At 43.8% G+C, this 23272-nt stretch overlaps 1 protein-coding gene across 5 annotated transcripts in view; it reads right to left on the reverse strand.

Moving 5' to 3' along the window:
* The window catches only part of TULP4 (TUB like protein 4), a 108882-nt gene that overhangs the window by 71377 nt on the left and 14233 nt on the right, over positions 1-23272 (reverse strand). For 3 of the 5 annotated variants that reach the window (XR_014167182.1, XM_081906769.1, XM_081906770.1), the window contains exon 2: positions 4246-6553. Coding sequence is in view for 4 of the 5 variants with exons in the window: in XM_081906769.1 (XP_081762895.1) it covers positions 4246-4497 (252 nt within the window). In the remaining variant the exon portion in view is untranslated. Of the gene's footprint in view, positions 1-4245; positions 6554-10654; positions 10675-11015; positions 11056-23272 lie in introns of those variants that run through there. The other 2 variants (XM_081906772.1, XM_081906771.1) reach the window with 2 other exon arrangements.

A 23272-nucleotide genomic window follows, 5' to 3' on the forward strand; every position in this document is an offset into this window, starting at 1 on the left:
GACCTGACATCTTTCCGCATGGCCTGCAAGACAGAGCTGTTCCACCAGGCCTTTGGTCAGGGCGCAGCCTGACCCCCTCCTCTGGCAATCTGCACAGAATTTTGCTTAATGGTTGCCATCAATTTGATTTTAATTAATTTTATAATTAATGTTTTTACAATGTTGGATTATTTTGATTGTTGTTAGCCGCCCTGAGCCCAGCTTCGGCTGGGGAGGGCGGGATATACCGTATTTTTCGCTCTATAACACGCACCTGACCATAACACGCACGTAGTTTTTAGAGGAGGAAAACAAGAAAAAAATATTCTAAACGAAACAGTGGATGTATGATTTTTGTGGTTCATGCTGTGGCCACAGACATGTGATCTGACTGTGAGTTTGGGGTAGCCCAATGCAAAAATCCTGAGGATCCATGTGGATCCATGCTTTGTAACCATGTTTTTGCACCATTGCGGCCCCATGAAACAGTGGGTGCGTGTGTTTTTTGGTGCAGGCTGTAGCCATGGATATGCTATGTGATCTGATGGTGAATTTGGGGTGACCTAGTGCAAAAATCCTGAGGATCCATGTGGATCCATGCTTTGTAACCACGTTTTTGCACCATTGCGGCCCCATGAAACAGTGGGTGCGTGTGTTTTTTGGTGCAGGCTGTAGCCATGGATATGCTATGTGATCTGATGGTGAATTTGGGGTGACCTAGTGCAAAAATCCTGAGGATCCATGTGGATCCGTGCTTTGTAAGCATGTTTTAAGTGGGGAGGGAAGGAAAAGAACTCAAGGGACAAGGAGCACGCGTGGGGGGTGTGGAGAAGGATGCTGCTGATAATGCAGGAGAGGCTCCTCTCTGGCGTTGCTCCTTTAGAACAAGCAGGCTCTGCGTCTCTCCCTCCTCCCCGGCAAGGAAACCATGATAGTAACCACTCTGAGAGAAATCAAGAAAAATTACGACCAACACTCTCCCCCAACAAGCGCAGTGAGGTCAAAACACACACACACACACACACAGAGAGAGAGAGAGAGAACTGGCCCTAAAGTCACAGGGCGCTGGAAGTCGCAGGGACGCTGAGGGAGTGAACGGGAAGCAAGAGAAGGAGAAGGAGCCCTCTCTCACACACACAGACACACAGAGTGTCAATTCTAAAGTCGGAGGGAGAGCGCAGGGAGAGTGAACGGGAAGCAGGAGGAGGAGAAGGAGCCCTCTCTCTCTCTCTCTCTCTCACACACACACACACACACACACACACACACACACAGAGTGTCAATTCTAAAGTCGGAGGGAGAGCGCAGGGAGAGTGAAAGGGAAGCAGGAGGAGGAGAACGATAGCTCAAGCACACACACACACAGCCCCTATAGTGGCTAATCCAACATCGGACAGCAAAAAACTGCAGGCAGGGACAGAGAGCACGGGGTTGTTTTAAAGCAGCCAACCCCGCTCTGCTTCTCTCCCTCCTCCCGGCTAGGCTGGCTGAAAAGCTTTGCAGCTACTTAGCAGCTCAGTGGGGAGGAGAGAGGTTGTTTTAAAGAGGACGGGGTTGTTTTAAAGCAGCCAAGCCCGCTCTGCTTCTCTCCCTCCTCCCCAGCTCAGCTCGCTGACAGGAGCCGCTTACACCCGCTTTGCTGTTTCAAAGCGAGCCACGGACAGCTCACAACTGCAGCAGATTCCCCCGCCATCTCTAGGCATTCGCTCCATAACACGCACAGACATTTCCCCTTACTTTCTAGGAGGAAAAATCTGCGTGTTATGGAGCGAAATTTACGGTAAATAAAATTTATTATTATTATTATTATTATTATTATTATTATTATTAGTTGAAATTGCCTGCCACTGTTTGGCCAATTCCTCTAATACACATATTGAAAATGCAATTATATTATTTGGTTTTATGATTAGGTTGTACGCCACTCTCGGTATTTTTAGAAGTCCGGGCAGCTGTCTCCAACCTTGTATCTCCCAGATGTTTTTGGCTACAGTTTCCATCATTGCCATCATCATTGCTGTCTGAGGCTGATGGGAGTTGTAGTGCAAAACCTCTGGAGGTCCCCAGGTTGGGGAAGGCTGAACTAGGAGAAGCACTTCTGCTGATGCAAGGCACAGCCCCTGATTTCCACCAGTTCCTCCTACCCAACAGCCCCCTATAAGCTTCTCCTGAGCTTTGGGTGGCCTTCTGTAACAGCATGGGACAGAGAAATCAACCGGGTGTCATTTTTACGACATCTTTCTGTACTGAATTCATTACAACCCTTTGCACATACAAGACACTCCTCTATACATCATTATTTCCACTTCGTAAATGTAAATTGGAAGCTGAGGGATAATGGACTTGATAAAGCCATCCAGTGGCCTGGTTCGCACATAACACTAAGCTATAGTTAATGTTAATCAAGCTTTATAAACCAACAACGATTTACGAACATGGTTTGTCTGTGGTTAAGAAACTATGGTTTAGCTGCTGGGCTGGGTTCTGGAGATCAAATTAAAGTATGGTATAAGTGCTATGCGCAAACCAGGTGTGTTCATGGATGAGCTGGTCTCTCATGTTAAACTCCCATGCTAAATTTCTATATATCAATCAAGATTGCCCCTGATCAAAATCTAAAGCAGTACTTTTATGGCCATTTTGGACCTTGCTTTAAGTCAAGCTGATAAAAGCTTTTAAACCAAGTTAGGGTTAGCATAAGTCTGCTTTAGAATGAAGCATTATCTCACAAAATACAACAAAAGACAATGCTTCATTCCACACATTTTTATATTGGTACATGTGTGCCATTTTTAAAGAGATTTTTGGATTGCTCGTAAGAATAAGCCATTTTCCAGTTTCAGGCTCCAACCATTATTTAAATGTAATTACCTTGCAGTAGTGGTTTTGTTTTGTTTTTTAAGAAAAAGCACCACCACAGCTGCACTGTGGAGGCTGTCATATTCAATTGCTTATGGCTCTATGAGTCATTTAAGAGGTCTCTGTTCCAGGCATTCAATGTAATCTGTTATCAGAGGGTCTTCCCTAGAATTGGAGAGGAGCATGATTGAGGCAGGTTTCTACAAGTGGCTTTTATTGGAATGCTTTCCATTATAATTCTACTATACAATAAAGTATTCAGCAGCATTTAATTTCCACCTGCATTTTACAAACAGATTCTAAGGGACACTATGCCCACATTTTCCTGCAATTATAGCCAATACGATTTTATACAGCATTAGACAAATATAACTAATACAAGCAGGCAGTAATAAATTAAATACAAAAACAAAACCAGTAGGATCAAAAAGCAAAGAAAACAGTTGCAGAATCAGTCCTCATATCTTGGAACATGAGTTTCACTGCACAAAGGCATCATTCTCAAAAGACCTGGTACAACAATAGTACTTTTGTTTGCCTCCAGAAAATAAAAATAAAAATAAGGAAGTGCTTATGCCCTGGGGGATGAGCAGTACTAGAGTAGCACATTAGCAGATCTTAAAAGTTCACACACCAGAATGGTGCTGACAGCAAAACCCTATATTCTGATGTAGATGTTCCCAATATGCCATCTCCAATCAACTTCTATGGAAGTTTGCAACACAAAAACATCCTGCCTCTGGCATGCCCACTGTAGCCGTAGTTCCTTACATATACACATTGGATTTCACACCTGTACACAGCCCACATTTTATGATGTATACTTTGGTCCCTATATATTCTTATGCGAACAGGTTGTCCAATGCGCAGGTGTCGGGAGAGCTCATGAGGATAGCAGGGGGGGGCACAGGCCTCACCGTGCACCATTCCTGATCAAACTTTGGCATGCATCTTACATTTCCTTTTTTATTTGGAACCTGTTTGGTCTTGCTCTAAAGGTAAGCTCAGGCATAGCAAATTTAGTGTCCTGCAGGTGTTGTTTGACTCCCGCTCCCTTTGTCCCTGACCATTGGCCACATTATCTGGGGCTGAAGGGAGTTGGGGTCCAACAATATCTGGGGAAGGTAGAGACCATGTGGGCTACGTCTGCTTTCTCTTTTAAGACAACCAATGCATACATTACAGCAAGGCATTACCAATGATAAAGATTACGGCAAGGCATTGCCGATAATAAACTTTAATCCATCACAGTTATTTACTGAAGCAGGCGGGGCGATGGCAAGCAGCAATTCCATTTATTTTCCTAAGGCTTTTCTGTAATCTACTTGGCACAAATGCCCTTTTATCAAAACAAACCACTGTGTTCACCTTTCTAAACTGAAACTTAAGAGCTTGGCATTTACTCACCTCACTGTTGTGGCCCCTTAAATTGAAGTTGATGCGTTGCGGAGTGTTCCGGTCTCTTCTACAATGGCTGGAGGTGAACGTGACACCCACAACTCCTCTGCCATTGCCCGTCGCCAGCCAGCCTTCCTCATAATATCGCCTGCGGCATACAGGCTTCTCCTTCTCACTTTTAGGAACCCTGCCTTTCCAAGAGAGGCAGAGGATGTTGGAATCACTACAAAGAACAGGCCCATGTTCCACTGCGGCATACATGCTTTGCTATATATTTCCCTTTTGGCATAAGAAAGTACTATGTCTAGTGCAGAAAATGTAAATCTGACGCTTCTGTTTTATTGATAAGCTCAAGAGTTTCGACAGATCAGAATACGAAGTGGGGAGGAGAGAGAAGGTCAGTTTTTATAAATATCCACCAAATGCATAGTGAAAAATTTCTCTATAAAAGATGACGACAGTCGGCTAAGAAAACGTAATGCTTAAAAAAACCAAAACAAAACCAGGTTCATTTTGATTTGGAGTCATTGGAGTGAGGGTACACTTATCCTTTGGAGAAACAGCTACTGCAGAAGAGGCGTTCAAGGAAACGGCAAGCCGTCTTTTTGCTCAATTGGATATAATCATCGTACAGCCTGAGATTTCCAGTATAGCATGATGCGATTCCAGAGACAAAGGTTTGCAGATGTGTGGGTTTCAAGTAACTTAAGGCTTTAAAAATATTTCCTTCAGTTGGATTTTCACACGTTCATAAATATCGGACATTCATCTTTCCTCAAAGCCACCCTCTGGCAGATCTTCCCCATCAGATGAAATTTCTGCTGCTAAAGCTGAAATAGATTGCATAAAGGGGTGGGGGGAAAGGCACACAGACCGTGCGAGACCAAACACCAGAGTTCTGTGCAGTTACCAATATGCCAAGTCAGGTGGGAAAGCCCTTTCTGAACTCAACTGCTCACTGTTCAACCCAGCAGTCTCTGCAATCCAAAGGCTGCCCCATTTCCTTTGCAGCTGGCGGCTTCCCCACCACCTCCAATGGAGTCCCTGTTTATCACACTGCCTTGCCTGCTTCCTCACAACTCACAGCCACATGCAGGCATGAAAAGAAAAGCCCCTTTGCACTTAGCTGTCGTTGTGTTCTTGTTGTTCCTTAAACGCTCTGAACCTTTTAAGCTTCTCAAACAAAAACATTCACCTCATGTAAACTCCAATAGTTTGGGCTGTTTTTATTTTATTTTATGCCTTTGTCTTTTCCCTTTTTTCCACTAGGAGAGAATTGTAGGACTCGCTTTTCATCCTCTTGTTAAAAGAAGTGCCAGAGCTGAAAGCACATCAAGTAAGCGATTATTTGCAGATCCTGATGGCTTCAAGAAGGCCAATTAGAAATAGTCTGGGGAGCCGCACAGAAAATGCAACTTCCCTTTCCTTCTACGGTTTCCCATCATGCCTCCTCTGCGCATCCAATAGGTTCCTTCCTTATTGATATTTCTCCAGAGTGCAGATTCATAATTTTAACACATTTGCAGCTGTAGAATGCGTTTAAAAAGTGTTCCAAATGCTTTGAGTAATATTTATTATCAAATATTTGTACCATGATACAAGGAACCCAAATAAGAACTGCATTAACAGTAATCAGGAGAAGAAAAAGCAGCAAACTGAGCTGCAAAACTCAATACAGGATGATAAAGTCTGTGAAGCTCAATCCCTAGATCTGTCCCACTGCTCCTAAACTTGCCTGCTTCCAGTCATCAGCACACGATTACTTGTCACAACTTAACAGGCGGACATATGAAAACCCCACTGCATCGATCAGAGTCCAGTGCAGAAAAGCACCAGAGATTTGCGCATTATTCCGCTTTCAGGGATGCCAATATCAATCTCCCCTCCACTCAGACTGTTTTATTTATTTCATAGAGGTATTTGTGTAATTTGCTCCATGCAGAGGGTGTTTTTCTTATGCTGCTTCTTGGAAGGGTTTTTTCCCCACTTGCCACAGACCATATGGCAAACTGACCACTAGTAGCAGATGGCATTCCATGGGATTTTGGTCTTTGTGCTGTCAGGTCGCTCCATCTGGTGCTTGAATTAATTTTCATCCATGGCAAAAACTCTCCAAAGTATGCAACTGCCAGTCTGTGGGTTTGCAGAAATGTGTTTGTATATATGTGTGTGTGTATGTGTATGCATACATACAGTATGTACAGGCACTCCCTCAACTTGGCAATTTGGGCAGCATCTGGTGCCGCAGTTTGGCTATGGCAGTCTAGCAAGCCATCTGTCACTTATTTGAGTTGGGACTCCTTGGGTGCTTCCAATTCTGTAAAATAAAAAATAAAGAATTATATATACACACATGTACCGAAATAGCAGGACTGTACAACTGTGCACATTGAAACTGAGGGTGCCAAATGAGATGGCAGTTCTTGTTCAGTATCATGTACTGACAATATACTCTCATTTGACAACTTTGGTGTGAAAAATATTTCAAAACATTTTTTAAAAAAATCAAATCACATAACATGCAGGACGTGAAAGCGAAACAATAGGTTTTAAATAAAAGTAGGAAAGGTGGGTGGGTAGGGTAGCAGAGTGGGAAACATACATTATAGCGACCACTGATTCCAAAATGATGAATGAAACTTGTCAGCAAGTCTGTAAACTGAGAGACAGTGTAGAGTGTTGGACTAAATGCTGGGAGACCAGAGTTCAAGTCCCTGGACTCAGCCATGAAGCACACTGAGATGGTCACTGCCTCTTAGCCTAATGTATCTCACAGGGTTGTGAGAATATCATCAAGAGATGACACAGAGAACCATCTACTAAACCTTGAACTCCATGGAGGAAAGGAGGGATAAAAACGCAATAAAACAAAACAAAATAGAACAAAGAGGAATAAACGGGTTGTCAAGCCTCCACAAATGAGTCTTTTGGCTAGCACAAAGCAAAACAGGAAGAGGAGATAATTATTTCTTCAGCTATTATTCCTCGGATAAGAAGCTTCAATTCTTGGGATTCCTTCGACAAAATATTTCTCAGCAACTGCTACTTAACACAAGACTCAGCGTTAGCTCCAAAAGATTAAAAGGTCCTTTTCTGTTTGACTTTAAACATTTGATTCTCAGAAATATGAATAAGCTGTTCTTCAGTCACACCATTACTTACTCACACTGTCCAGGGTTTTGCTATCTTCATCATCATCATTATTATTACTACTACTACATATAAATGAATTTGCTCAAATATGCCTGGTATTAAAAAAGAGGGCACTATAATCCCCTATCTAATACTCAGTATGTTCAAAGGAGCTTTAGTGACTTACCAAGTACAAAAACGGGAGAGAAACAGAGAGCAGAGAAAGAGCAACATAATAATGTTCTGCATTTGGAGATGGAAAAATTCATCCCTGGGTGTATCGGTGTGTTATCAATTTTTAATATGTTAAACCAAGAATATATACCAATCACATCCCGTCTCATTCTATTTAAATCCGTGGTTCTCCAAATATGGACCTGGGATTTCCTAAGAAGAATAGAAGCAGTTGCTATGTAAGGCCCAAGCTGCTCCCTGATGCAATCTATACTGTCTTAATTGGAACCAGAAGAATAGTGTCATGTCAATGTTGTGGACAAAATAAGTTGACTGACAGTGCAAGAATCTAATAGTGCTAGCTCATGTTCTTTGCTTCCTTGTGCACCTTCTCATCTAGCATCCTGATGTAGCTTTCTAGCAGATACCTATCATATCATAGAATTGTAAAGTTGGAAGGACCCAAAGGGTCGTCTAGTCCAATCCCCGGCAGCATCAGGTATGTTATTCTCAGTCCAGAGATATAAATACATCAATAATCTTTCTACTAGTCAACTACTAGCTAATCAACCCTTATTTTAAAAAAGGTAAAGGTAAAGGTACCCCTGCCCGTACGGGCCAGTCTTGACAGACTCTGGGGTTGTGCGCCCATCTCACTTAAGAGGCCAGGGGCCAGCGCTGTCCGGAGACACTTCCGGGTCACATGGCCAGCGTGACATCGCTGCTCTGGCGAGCCAGAGCTGCACACGGAAACGCCGTTTACCTTCCCGCTGGTAAGCGGTCCCTATTTATCTACTTGCACCCGGAGGTGCTTTCGAACTGCTAGGTTGGCAGGCGCTGGGACCGAGCAGCGGGAGCGCACCCCGCAGCAGGGATTCGAACCGCCGACCTTTCGATCAGCAAGTCCTAGGTGCTGAGGCTTTAACCCACAGCGCCACCTGTGTCCTTATTTTACTTTGCCTCAATTGCTTTTGATCATGGCTAGTTACACTGTGCAGCATCCAGCTCATCCCATGTACTTATTCACTGATATTTTATATTTTCCCAGTTTGCAGGACTGCTGATCTCATTTACAAACAGAGTAGCTGCCACTGCTGACTTTTTCTGAAAATAATTATCTGATTTCTATCGTTGTTGTTGTTATTAAATTTACAAACACAACAGAAATACTAAAACCAATGATAATAAACACAATCAATAGGTGAAGAAACACCACATTATGCAAATATGAGAGGTCTAGCAGATTCTGCCTCATCCAAAGATGCCACAAACACTTTAAAACTTCAAATTAAAGGCCAAAAGCATAGGTAAAAATGAAAGTTCTGGCCTGTCGCCTAAAACTAGATGTAGTCATCTCTGCTACAAATATAGCCACCTCTTAAAAGACAACCTTTTAGTAGTGTTGTGGTAAACGCAGGATTCTCCCAAACTTGAATACCACACAGTTTTTAAAATGTTAAAAACAAAGAACAGGTCTTTGCTACATAGTTGAAACATAAATATTTCCCAATTTTAAGCACAGGGAGCTAACTGATGTATACCTAATTCAGCCACTTATCCATCTAGCTCAGTATTGTCAACACCGGCACTCCAGAATTTCAAGCTGTGGCCTCTCCCACTCCCAGCCCTAACTGGGGATGCTGAATGGAATCAGTCCTACCCTATTCCAACAGATTGTTCAAAACAGACCATTTTAATTTCATAGATTGTGCTTTACAAACTTCTAGGTAAAACAGCCCTCCATCTTTTTCTTCTTAGCGTCTAATCGAAAAGAACAATTCTTCTCTGCCAATCTTTGCAGAGCAGAGAAGCTTCTTTACAGCCAATAAACATTAATCCCCCCCCCTTTGAGTGGTGTTTTTTATCCAACAGAAATTAAGTATTCTCAATCCCTTCTGCTGTTCCATCTCCTCTTTATCCTCATTAAGTGGTCCACCAACCCTCAGAAATTTTCAAGGGACCCAATAGTGGGGGGGGGGGGGAGAGAGTTTGGAAACTACCGTACTTATCTAGCTCAATCAATAATTCAAATTTACTAGAAAAGCAGACATTTATTTTTAATTAGAATACATACTGCATGCATACTAAAACTGTACACAACATTGTTTGTAAATTAAAAAATAAAATAGAAATAATTTTAAAAGCAAAATTAATGTTTACTCTTTTTCATTCAAATGCTAAGAGCCAAGATGCTCCTGGAGGTAGAATTCTGGAGTAGAGATCTAGTTTCAAATACATGCCAGGTCATGAATTCTCCAAGTGGACTTGAACAAGCCACCAGTTGTCAGTATTCCATTTGTAAAATATGAGTAACAGTGACCTAACTTAAAAGTTTGTTGTGACAAAGTCGCAAATGGGGATTTAAAGTTCTCCCACTATCATGCAACACATGATGAACTGGACACTCCATTGATATTGCTAGACTTGCCTACTCAAACGCATGACCCACTGAGTTCACTGGGGCTTACTCACAGGTAAGGAGGTATGGGATTGCAGCAGAAATGTTTTGTAACATTCACAGAATCATCATGCAAGATACACTGGATTCTTTGGAGTTTGTGCATGCATGCTCCCCAGTGTAGTCACAGGAGAACTGAACATCAAGACTGCCGCTTTTGATGAAGCCAGTAGCAGCTCTTAAAAGTTCCCTGTTGCTTTGTTCTCTGCCTAGAAAGGTGACTAGGTAAAGGTGTCCTAGTTTGCTACTTAATGCTCTAGATATTTTTTTTTAGAGTGCGCAGATGACTAATGATAAAGCTCAGAAGAAGAAGAGTTTGGATTTGATATCCCGCCTTTCACTCCCTTTAAGGAGTCTCAAAGCGGCTAACATTCTCCTTTCCCTTCCTCCCCCACAACAAACACTCTGTGAGGTGAGTGGGGCTGAGAGACTTCACAGAAGTGTGACTGGCCCAAGGTCACCCAGCAGCTGCATGTGGAGGAGCGGAGACGCGAACCCGGTTCCTCCCCAATGCAAAAGTGAGCACTTGTGACTTTTTGCAAAACAGCTCTGAAACAGGTTTCTTCCCATTTCATTCCTCCTGCCAAGTGAAAAGCTGGCAAAAGGACTTACAGGCCTAGTTTCTGGTACTACACAAGACCCCACGGTGCTTACAAATGATCAACAGCTGGCTGGCACTGTGCAGAGGAACCCCACACAGTCACTTTCTCTCATCGACTATCAATCTCATGACTGCTATCTGCTAGAGAGTCACAGCTTTGGCCTTATCTATGGGAGAAAAGAAAAATGTTAAAAACTGGATACGGTATATATTCTGTCATTTATTTTTATGTTTATTATATTTAGTGGTTTCCAATTAATACCTTTTACCAGCCAAAGCCAACCAAACTGTTAGAGGAGAAGACCTAGCATGTTCCTGATTTATCCCCTTGTACTCACTACAGGTTAGAAGAGCACACATTTCTAAGCTGCCAGTAGTGTGTGCAATGGAATAATTCAGGTGGAATCCACATACCTTTGAAATCGAAAGCAGAAGCTCATAATGCATCTGGAATCTGCTCTGAAATTGTCAAGTGGGTACTGCAGTTCACAGCAGGCAAAAATACCTGGGATTCAATAGATTTAGGTAACTATATTTAGACCATAAATTTTAACATATTTATTAGAAAGACAGTTCCATTTAAATAAATGGGACCTTCCCCCAAATGTAAGGCTTGTATGTTAGAAATTTTCACTGGACAGCACCCAATAGGCATCCTTCAGCACAACTCTTGCAATACATGATGTCCAACAGCTAATACCATACTCAAAGGTATTCTTCCACTTAATTTTGTTTGTATGTTCATTAGTGAATTCTTAATGTTAATTAGTGAATTCTTTTTTATTTTATTATTTAATAAATTTCTATACCACCCCTCATCTGAAGATCACAGGAAAGTTTAGAATATAAAAATGCAACAAAAACAATACCCTCCCACAGTCTAAAAGGCCACAGAGTGTTTAATTAGCCAAGGGTCTTGGAGAAGAGGACTGTTTTTGCCTAGTGCCTAAAGATATCTGGTGCTTAAAGAGTGGCTGGGAAAACCCAGCCAGATGGGTAGGGTATAAATAAAGTTGTTGTTGTTGTTGTTGTTAAGCAAAGTGCATCAGGCGAGCCTCCCTGGGAAGAGGGGAGCCACTGCAGAAAAGGCCTGTTCTCATGTTGCCACCCTCTGGACCTCTCATGCAGTGGGTACATGAAGAAGGGCCTCAGAGGATGATTGCAGCGTCCGCAAAACATTATTTCCATCCCTTCTCCAGACCCACCTTCACTTTCCTCCTTTCACCTCCCCTTTTTCACAAGGGCCAGCTCTTAAGCAACTGTTTGTCCATTTTGGTCTCCAGGGTAAAAGAGAACCCCCCCTTTTTTCTGGATGTCTATGCAGGCAAATAAAGGTTTCTGTATACTTTTAGGCTCTTTAAGAGGCTTCTCCCAGCCTGTGGGTGGCAATGTATAATACTGTGAAGGCAGATGTTAAGAAACTAGATTTTAAATAATGACATGTGGCCATGTCAGCTGCAGGTAATCAGTTCCTAATTTTAGAGTACCAACCGTGTTGACATCCACTTTGCTGATTAAAACCTTCTAATCAGCCCCTCTGGCCTATATGACCTGATAGTAGATGGGTGATTTTGCTTATTAACATTCCAGGAGCCTTCTCCTGTTTCTCCAAGCCTACATTTCATATAAATGTAAGTACTGAGGACTTCTGGAGGCTTCAAAATAAACAAAGATGCTCTGATAACATTTAGAATATTACATCTGATACAATCATCCTTATGAGGATTTTCTGTGACTACATGGTGGTATCTCACCCACACATTAAAAAATAATAATGAGGTGATAGCTTGGTTGTACAAGAAGCTGCTATGCCCCTCTCTGCACATGGCCTTCAAATAAATAATAAATAAAAAGTACCAAATATTTGGTAACAAGGTCATCACAAACAATATCCTGTTGGTTCCAGAGTCCATCGAGCAAACATGATACTAATTTATGAACTAGGTCAGGAATATCATGTCCCCCTCCCCTGTCCCCCATACAAGATATACAATGCACACTCAGAAAATAGAATATCTCCATGACAAAAGTGCTACTCTCAGGGAAACTGGCCATACCATGTACAACATATGAGGGGAAATGTGCATTTATTGCATTAAAAGAAAGTAAAGAAAAAGATCCTTAAATATTACTTGCACAGTTGCTTTACACAGAGAAGACGTTAAAAACCCATCCTTCAACAGAGAAGGATATTCAATTTATAACACTTTAGGGCCAGTAAAAAGAAGATACTTTCCAATCATAGTACATGAAACCAGCAGTATTTCCTACATAGAAGAATCTGAAAGCAAAAGCGTATGCAAAATATTCAATTTTCTGGTTACGCAGAACAAGGCAGAATTTCCTCAGCAGAAATAGTCTTATACTGTAAGATCTCTTTTTACAAAATGAATAATGCTTTTGCCTACATTGCACAGAGATAATGCATGGAAGTGAGTATACTACCTAGCTTTTGGACTTGGCAGATCTGGACTTGGCAAGCGTGCATAGCTACAATCACACTGCACACAGAAAAGCCCCACTAGTGCGGCATTTAAAACCAGTAAAGTATTATGGATGATACAACTCCACAACCAAGCCCTGTACACTGAGTGCTCTCTCCACAAGACTGTCCACTTCTGAGAATGCTTTTTGTTGTAAACTGTCCCGTGATTCTTGGATGAAGGACAGTATATAAATAAAATAAAATAAAATAAAATAAAATAAAAATAAATAGTACTATTCCAGAGTCTTTCCCAATGCCTCCTACTTATAATCAAGAGGCTCTGAGAAAATCTGAGGTTCCCAAAGACAAGTGGGAGGAGAGGAGAGGGAAGAATCTATGCATTATCTCCCACTCAATCAGTTGTGGAAGTCTACAAAAGCAAAGGCATTTATGTGCTTTTCCTTTGACTAGTCTTTCTCAAAGACTGGAGGAAAGGAAGCAAAATTTGTGATCCTACTTTTAAAAGCTGCTTTCTCTTCTCTCTCTCTCTCTCTCTCTCTCTCTCTCTCTCTCTCTCTCTCTCTCTCTCTCCCCCCCCCCCCCCCCCGCCAAAGCAACTGGAGCTTCCAAGTACAGTGGTAGCTCTAGTTACGAACTTAATTTGTTCCGGAGGTCCATTCTTAACCTGAAACCGTTCTTAACCTGGGGTACCACTTTAGCTAATGGGGTCTCCCGCTGCTGCCATGCGATTTCTGTTCTCATCCTGAGGTAAAGTTCTTAACCCAAGGTACTACTTCCGGGTTAGCGGAGTCTGTAACCTGAAGTGTTTGTAACCCAAGGTGTTTGTAACCCAAGGTACCACTGTAAATGCTGCTTGCTTCCAGGGAGCATGCACCATCACAATTTACTTTGAATGTATCAGTTTAGGGCCCCCTTGGCTATCTAAATTTGTTTTTGGATGGGTAAATCTTTGTATGATCTAATTTAGTATGGAATACATAGAGTTCAAATTGCAGGTTTGTTTTAGTATAATACTGTAACATATTGTTGAGGAGTGCTCTTTTTATGAGGAACTTGGGATTTGATCAGCTTGAATAAGAAGCTGATAATACTACATACAGCTTGGTTTGGTTGCTTTAACTGGGTTTCATCCATTAGAGGAAACAAATTGAAAAACCAATTTCACCTCAACACATCTTGTATAGAGACACAAAATATGCCCAATTGTTTAACCAGTATTCCATGTTGTTCCAAGCTGCCTGATTTATTTGGGCAATTTCCTTCTGAATTAATAACATGTGTTATTTATATCAATTTATGACACATGCAAAGAGATGTGAAGCGCATAATGGATTAAAAAAGAAAAGGGGGAAACGACCAGCAAGGTTTAATACCATCTTGTACATCAAGCTCTTGAGCTGTGAAATCATGATTAAGATTTAAGGCAAAGTACTTTCTGAGGCCTCAAAGTGACAAACAACAAAGAACTGAGAGCCATGGTCATATCACAGCTGCATTTCAAGTCTTGGTTAATAGTCATGTAGCCAGTTGGTGAACATTTTGCTCTGCATTTCACACAGCTGATGTTGATTGGGCAGATGCTAGGTGGATAAATTTTACTATACCTGTGTATGTTAATGGGGTGTATGTAATTGAGCAGGCTTCATCGTACCTACTACTTACTATACAAATGATTTTTTCATGATTGTGTCCATCAGAATGAGGAGCAGGTCAGAATTTTTTGTCTAAGAAAAGGAAACTGAACAAGGCCAAAATTTCAGACCGGAGTTGTGTAATCAGGACAGCTGTAGCTCAGATGCCTTTGTAGCCTGTGAAAGCTCAGAGATCTTGCCATCATCATATCTTTACAGGGCAGTGACCAAATCAATTGTTGTTGTTGTTTAGTCGTTTAGTCGTGTCCAACCCTTTGTGACCCCATGGACCAGAGCACGCCAGGCCACGCCAGGTGTGGATCAATTAATTAAATCAATTAACAAAGACAAAAACTACCTATTCGAAGAGGACCATCAGAGTTATTTGAATGACTATCACAAGTTATTTCCTTTCCTTTCCTTAATATATGACGAAGATAGGGCACCTTCAGTTTATAAGCCATGTGGACTCTGCTCTTCAGTGTTCCCCAGCTGGCCACAAAGGTACTTCCATAGCTAGTCTACTGGTCTACATGGACTTATTTCATCTCCCAGGATATAAAAAAAAAGTAGGCAGGACCACACCATGTATGTGAGAAACCTAGAGCAGCCTTATTATATACAATGGCTATCGGGACCGGAATCCATTCAGATGCAATGCCAGCACTGGAGATATGTAGCTATATCAGGGTAGAGGATAAAGGCGTTACTACTAATTCTAGGATAAACAATGACTTTTGCAATGGTCAAATAAAGGTTAAAGGCTTCTCCATCTTCATTGCTAAAGATAAAGGCCTAGTTGCTTGATATTCTTGTCTTGACTTTACTTTTCCTCTTTAGAAATTTAAGCACCTGGTAAACCACAACAGACGGTTAATAAACTGTGCAGCCTTTTGCAACATCTCCAACCTTCAAAACCTTGTTGCAGAAGTGACAGGGGAGAATGCACAAGCAGAGGTGCTTCCAAGCAACAGCTGATGCTTTTTAACACTATGGTACCACTAATCCAGGCTTCCTCAACCTCGGCCCTCCAGATGTTTTTGGCCCAGAAGTCCCGTGAGCCCTAGCTAGCAGGACCAGTGGTCAAGGATGATGGGAATTGTAGTCCCAAAACATCTGGAGGGCCGAGGTTGAGGAAGCCTGCACTAATCCCAGTACTGTTCAGTGTTAATTGTGCTTTACTTAGTCCCCACGTAAATGTAATCTGTCCATAATTAAAAGAAAGAGTGGGAGTCTGATCTGAACTAAAACTACAGCAGAGTTACAGCCTGGACTGTTTGTCTTGCCTTGGTAATGGACTGGATGAGAGACAGTAAACTGAAGCTCAATCCAGATAAGACTGAGGCACTGTTAGTGGATCATTCCCTAGGCTGGATGGGTGGAAGATTGCCTGCTCTTGAGGGGGTCACACTCCCTCATAAGGAGCACATACGTAGCTTGGGGGTGCTTCTGGATCCACTACTGTCACTTGAGGCCCAGGTGACCTCAGTGGCGGGAGTGCCTTCTGTCAGCTTCAACTGGTGGCCCAACTACACCCCTATTTGGACAGGGATAGCCTAACTTCTGTGGCTTATGCTCTGGTAACATCTAGGTTGGATTACTGTAATGCATTACACATGGGGCTGCCTGGCACAACTGCACTGGCTGCCAATTAGTTTCTGGGCCCAATTCAAAGTGCTGGTGTTGCACTTAACATAACTCAGCACTTCAATACCTTAAGGATTGCCACTCCCCATACAAACCAACCTGGACCCCGCACTTGTCATCTGAGGCTCTTCTCTATGTGTCTGCTCCGAGAGGTTCAGAGGGTGGCAACAAGAGGATGGGCCTCTTCTGTGGTGCCTCCCCAATTGTGGAATGCTCTCCCCAGAGAGGCTCATCTGGCACCATCATTACATGTCTTCAGATGCCAGGCAAAAACACTGCTTTTTGCCAATGGCTATTAAATAATCTATGTCCTGTGTAAGTGTGGGGGAGATTATTACAGTGGTGCCTCGCAAGACGAAATTAATTCGTTCCGCAAGTCTCTTCGTCTTGCGAGTTTTTCGTCTTGCGATGCACGGTTTTCCATAGGAATGCATTGAAAATCAATTAATGTGTTCCTATGGAAACCGCCTTCCCCCGACCTCTTCTGGCGGGCGGCATTTTAAAATCGCCCGGGACAGCGGAGGACTTCTCCGCTGTCCGGGGCGATTTAAAAGCCCCTGGGAAGGCAGGCAGGGGGGACAAAGACTTTTGCCCCCCGCCTGCCTTCAGAAGAGGTCCAGGACAGGCTTCGCGGACCTCTCCGCAAGCAGCGGGAGCGCTCCTTGCGGAGAGTTGCCAGCGCGCCCAGGCTTCGCGGCCCCGCCGCCGGGCTTCGGGACATCGTTCCGAAGCCGGGCGGTGGGGGGAGGCTTTCCCGCCCCGCCGCCGGGCTTCGGGACATCGTTCCGATGCCGGGCGGTGGGGGGAGGCTTTCTCGCCCCGCCGCCCGGCATCGGGACGATGCCCCGAAGCCGGGCGGCGGGGGGAGGCGTTCCCGCCCCGCCGCCCGGCATCGGGACGATGCCCCGAAGCCGGGCGGCGGGGGGAGGCTTTCCCGCCCCGCCGCCCGGCATCGGGACGATGCCCCGAAGCCGGGCGGCGGGGGGAGGCTTTCCTGCCCCGCCGCCCGGCATCGGGACATCGTTCCGATGCCGGGCGGCGGCGGGAGGCTTTCTCGCCCCGCCGCCCGGCATCGGGACGATGCCCCGAAGCCGGGCGGCGGGGGGAGGCGTTCCTGCCCCGCCGCCCGGCATCGGGACGATGCCCCGATGCCGGGCGGCGGGGGAAGGCTTCAAAAGCCGTCCCGGGGCGATTTAAAAGCCCCCGGTTATGCAGGCAGGGGGGGCAAAGACTTTTGCCCCCCGCCCGCCTTGGGAAGAGGTCCTGGACCTCTTCCGAAGGCGGGGGGGGGGAAGTCTTTGCTCCCCCCTGCCTGCCTTTCCGGGAGAGCGGAAAAGGCAGCGCTGCCTCCCGCTCTCCCGGAAAGGCAGGCAGGGGGGAGCAAAGACTTTTGCCCCCCGCCCGCCTTCGGAAGAGGTCCAGGACCTCTTCCCAAGGCGAGCGGGGGGCAAAAGTCTTTGCCCCCCCCCTGCCTGCCTTCAAAAGCCGTCCGGGATAGCGGGAAGCGCTTCCCTGCTATCCCGGACCACTTTTAAAATGCTGGCGGTGGGGAGCAAAGCCTTTCGCCCCCGCCGGCCTTCCTGGACCTCTTCTGAAGTCCGGAGGGGGGGGAAAAGGCTTTGCTCCCCACCGCCAGCATTTAAAAAAAGGTCCCCGAGATTTCCCTATGGGCTTTCGTCTTGCGATGCAAGCCCATAGGGAAAATCGTCTAGCGAAGCGTCGCAAAAACCGAAAAACCCTTTCGTCTTGCGGGTTTTTCGTCTTGCGAGGCATTCGTCTTGCGGGGCACCACTGTATTTGCTGTTAGGCTGTTTGTCAGCATGCATTTTGCTATGTTTTTATCATTGATGTTTTGTAATGTGTTTCTAATGCTGTACACTGCCCTGAGAGCTTTTGATAAAGGGTGATACATAAATTGAATAAATGGTGTGGTGGTGGTGATGGATTATTCACTGGATGTCCTTGAGTTCTAGCATTACAAAACGGGGGGGGGGGGTTCTCTGCCCACATTCTGTTCGCTAACACTTCCGTGCTAATACTTCCGTGCATATTTTTATACACCTCTATCATATCCCATTTCACTTGCCTTCTCTCTAAATTAAAGAAGCCCAATTATTATAGTGTTTCCTCATACAGGAGATGTTGCATCCCCTCAATCATTTCAGTTGCCCTTTTCTGAATCTTTTCCAGCACTACAATCTCTTTCAATCTGTTCCTCTGCCAGCCAGCACAAGAAACAAATGGGATTCACCAAAGAGAAGACAAAATTACATTAACTGCACCACCACTGCTGCTGTTCTAAAGAGGGGACTTGTTTTTAAATGGAAATTTGAGTGCCCTATCACTGTGAAACCAACAAGGCAGTTGTGAAACTGACATACAGTGGTACCTCGGGTTAAGTACTTAATTCGTTCCGGAGGTCCGTTCTTAACCTGAAACTGTTCTTAACCTGAAGCACCACTTTAGCTAATGGGGTCTCCTGCTGCTGCCATGCCACCGGAGCACAATTTCTGTTCTCATCCCGAAGCAAAGTTCTTAACCCAAGATACTATTTCTGGGTTAGCAGTCTGTAACCTGAAGCGTATGTAACCTGAAGCGTATGTAACCTGAGGTACCACTGTACCTCCCTCCCCACCTGCCACACACACCTTGTCCGTTCCACTGGCAAGCTGAACGGAGGGTGGGGAAGGCAATGATAGAAGCGCTGGGAGATGACAAAGAAGCAGAGTTGCATGCTGTCACCGGCCACATCAAAAGCTGCACCTCAAGACTCGAAGAAATAGTAGTGTGCTCCCATCTGAAAGCTTTGTTCTGCAGTTGTGTCCAAAGCGCTAACATTTCCTAAAAACTGGAGAAGCAACTGCAATGCAAGACACCAACAGGAAAAAGATATGAATGCAACTGTGGTGGTGAAAGATGTCAAATGATTTCTCAGGGATTGTTCCATGGGTGAATAGTAGGCGAGTGGTGAAGAATTTCCATGCTTTCTAAGCCTCATGTGAAGGGGAAACATACACACCTGTTGATGTTGAGGACTTTGCATCTAAGTTATTGCATTACTGCCATGCAACTGGCACTCTTGTCACCTGCTAAATGCAATAACGTTATCACTTCTTATCTCTTCACTAATACTTCCATGGGAAAAAGCAATTCAGTCTAGAGAAAAGAGCATGGCCAAATTGCCTTAAAAGCCTTGGGCATGGCTTCATATTGATTATTGCCAGCAGAACTTCAAAAAGCCTTACAAAGTTAATACATTCACATAATTCCTTTGCAATGGACAAGCTGTTTCAAAGCTGATGAATCACATTAATGGCACGGTAACAATACGCCGCAATTCAAGAGACTGTTGAAGACAGGAGGGTTCCCTAATCATACTTAATGCACAGCATTAATATCCCAGGATCATATTCCAGGGGATTGTTACTCATATAAAATGAAAAGGAGCCTTGTTTCTCAGCCATAGCCATAAAAAGTGGCTGCTGAAACTCCACATGGAATTTCAGCACCGACTACTTCACAGCTGCAGCCTACGACTGGAACCATCATTGCTAATCAGACTTTTTGCTAACCAATAATGTACAGCAGCAGCAGCAGCAGCCCTGCCAAAGAATATTGCATCCCTGATCACCAGTGCAAAGCAGGGGACAGGAAAGGCATGCAGACATACGCAGAGAATCATCGGTTTATCAGATGCAGACCCTATCAGAAGGCTAGGCAAGGGACCTTGAATTAGGAATCTCTTTCAGTTTAGAGAATACTTTTATTCTGCCATCTGAAGCAAGAGAGATTGGGGGAAAGAGAGAGAACATAGGAATGGCAGAAGGAAGATATTCAACAATCAGTGACAAAATATCCCCAACCCTGGAGAAAGGAGAAGCAACCCATATTGCCCAGGCAGTATTCACAGCATGTTCAGAATCTGGTAATTCAAGGCAGAATGTGACAGTGAGAATTTCTTATTTATTTGTAGAAACAAATGAACAGCCATGACCCAAGTTCCCTACAAGCAACTAATTTGTTTGGGGGCAAGGGAACTATGGATCCTAGGTATTTCGCTTCAAAACTATGTAAAGAGGCATAATGCCAAGGCCCCAAATTAGCACCCGGCACTTCCAGTCCCTTCACTTCCAGAACGTATACAGGAGGAAACTAGCAATCAACTCACTAAAATGGGAAAGTAACAGCTGGATTTACTTAATAAGCTGAGGCAGGGGGAGGCGGGAGAAAGGGAAACAACTCTGGTAAAATACAATTTAAGGCAAGTATTTAACCTTAATCCAAAAAGGAGGGATGAATCTCAATAAAATTCAGAGTCCCAGATGGTGAAGCTGCTGCTGGATAAATGCTACCAGGTTAGGTGGTTTCATTTTTCTCCTGCTCTCTTAGGCTCTGGATGATTCTTTTTGCTAATTCTCTCTGTTGCCTCATCCGCCCTCTTTTCCTCTTTCAAATGTTCAAGCCTCCTTCTCTGAGACTCTTCAACTCCCATTTCTTAGAATCTCCTCACCATCTCCTAAACCACCTGCTACACAAAGTACCTTTTAAAGGGCAACCTACCACAAGAGAATGGGCCTTCCACAATAGACCATTACACAATTGTAGCCTCTGCTTTTGTACAACACATACACAGAAAAACACAATTTCTTGCTGCAGACCCTAAGAGCAAAGTACCCTTTTTTCATAGCTTTCCTAAAAATAAGGAGCGGGGGGAGCAAACAACACAGAACTAAAGAAAATAAGGAAAATCAATTGAAACCTTCAATATGCTGCTTCATAACATCTGGAACAAGATAGCTGGTGCACAGCATAGGCCTTGACATGCCCAAGAAAGGATTATTCACCAGCCATTTAGAATTGGGTAATTAGGGATGTTTATTAATTACCGAGGGATTTCCTGGAAGCTGCTATATATTGCCAGGAGTCTTGAATCTTGGGGAAGCTATGGGTGAAATAGCTCTGGGTCAGAATCTAAGGCAATGGTTACAGAGTTTTCCCAGGTGCCTGTCTAGATGAAGCAACATGGACAGGTGTAAGCTATAAGCTTGAGAGATAGGAGGTTACTCTAAGTCTAAGTACCTAATGCTGCTTGCGAGAAAGCTCTTCCGACTTTTTTTCCCAACACTTGGATGCATGTTCCTTTCACGGGAAAACATACACCAGATAGTACAGCTGGTATTAAAACAGCTTTTCTCCCCTACCCCCACCCCCGAGATACATTAGGAAAGCAGTCCCTAAATACATCTGTTTGCTTTAATCATCCTAAAAGGCAAATTTTATTACTCAAGAGTGACAGATATACCATTTCTGTTTACTCCATGTATGTGCAGGTATCCACTCTTTCCAATAAATGATCAATTTTGCTTCATTCTAACTACAAAGCATGTCAGACGATGTATTTATTTATCAATAGCCAGAAAACAGGGTTTGGGGCATAATTCTCTCACAATTGCTCAAGCAATGTATACAATTGCTGAAGCAATTACTTCCTTCAGTGTATGTTCTACTTTCAGTTCCCAATATTAAGCTTTGATTTTCATTCCTATTAGATTTATGACACTAGCTCTATGGATTCTGGTGTTCTAAGCATACCTAGGACTTTTCAAACCTATTGTCAACTAAGGTCAGAAGCAAAAGGACATGCAGCTATAGTTCTATCCAATCCGTCTAGTTCAGCTGTAAATGGAATGTAAAAGGAATGTGTAGGCATCGAACCTGAGATTTGTGGCCCAATATGCTGTCACAGTGGAGCATGGAGGAACAAGTGCCCTCTCCAAGTAATCCATCAATAATTTTATTTCTATGCCACCTGTCCAAAATTAAAACCATGCTCAAGGCAGCTTACAACTTATAAAAACTTACATAGCTACAAACATACCAAAAGTAGTCCTAAACAATAAACAAAACATCAGAAAGCAGACAACGAAATTTAACAATTTCTACATAAATTGTAATATCCAAAATAAAAATACAAAAAATTAACACCAGCAACCCCTTCTAAATAGTATCCCAGCCCAAGATTCTGTTCAGCAGCCTCTGCTTTTGTAGCTGGAGTCGGCCAGGGCCCCACCCTCCCAGGTCAGGTCCTGCAAGGCAGGGAGGAGGTCTTTCAGGACTCAGTCAAGGTAATAAACAGGCAACAGAAGACTGGGACAACCTGGTTAGAGGCAACCCTGCTAGGACTGGCATCACCCAGTATAAATGCTGGGGGAGATAAGCTAGAGGATGCCCTGCTGCTCCTAAGGCTCTTATTCTTCTCTTGCTGTTCCTGCCTGTTCAAAGATTGCTCTTAAAAACCCATCAATACCAAAACCTTCAGCTTCTCTGCTTTCCCGACTCTCCTCCCTTTTGGCGTTTCTAGGCTTTCGCCATTGTATTCCCTTACTGTCTAATTGTTCTCTCTTCGCTTTTGGATCTTAATTCAGTTTCTGTTCTTCCCTTGACACTACTATACTAGGAGTAACTGGCTTTCCAATTCCAACTTTGCCATTAGACTTGCTCAGTGAGCAGCAGCTCAAGTAGATGTGAGCGAACTCTACCCTCAAACTTGTAACATCTTGCTCTAGCCTCCTCTAATTTTAGGTAAGTCTTTTTAAAAAAGAATTTATATGTTGATTTGTAAGTTTGTTTTAAAAGAGGGTTTTGCTCTAGATTTGGGGGTATAAACACTAAATACAATTTTGGCAACATTTGGTACTTTCCAAGAATGGTAGTTTTCTGCATTACCTTCTACCAATAAACATGCTAGGATTTGGCACACAGTATTGTGTTAGACACAGTTATTGGGGACACAGGTGGCGCTGTGGGTTAAAGCCTCAGCGCCTAGGACTTGCCGATCGAAAGGTCGGTGGTTCGAATCCCCGCGGCGGGGTGCGCTCCCGCTGCTCGGTCCCAGCGCCTGCCAACCTAGCAGTTCGAAAGCACCTCCGGGTGCAAGTAGATAAATA

The sequence above is a fragment of the Podarcis melisellensis genome (genome assembly GCF_964234715.1).
Source record: "Podarcis melisellensis genome assembly, chromosome: 3".
NCBI classification, from domain to species: Eukaryota; Metazoa; Chordata; class Lepidosauria; order Squamata; family Lacertidae; genus Podarcis; species Podarcis melisellensis.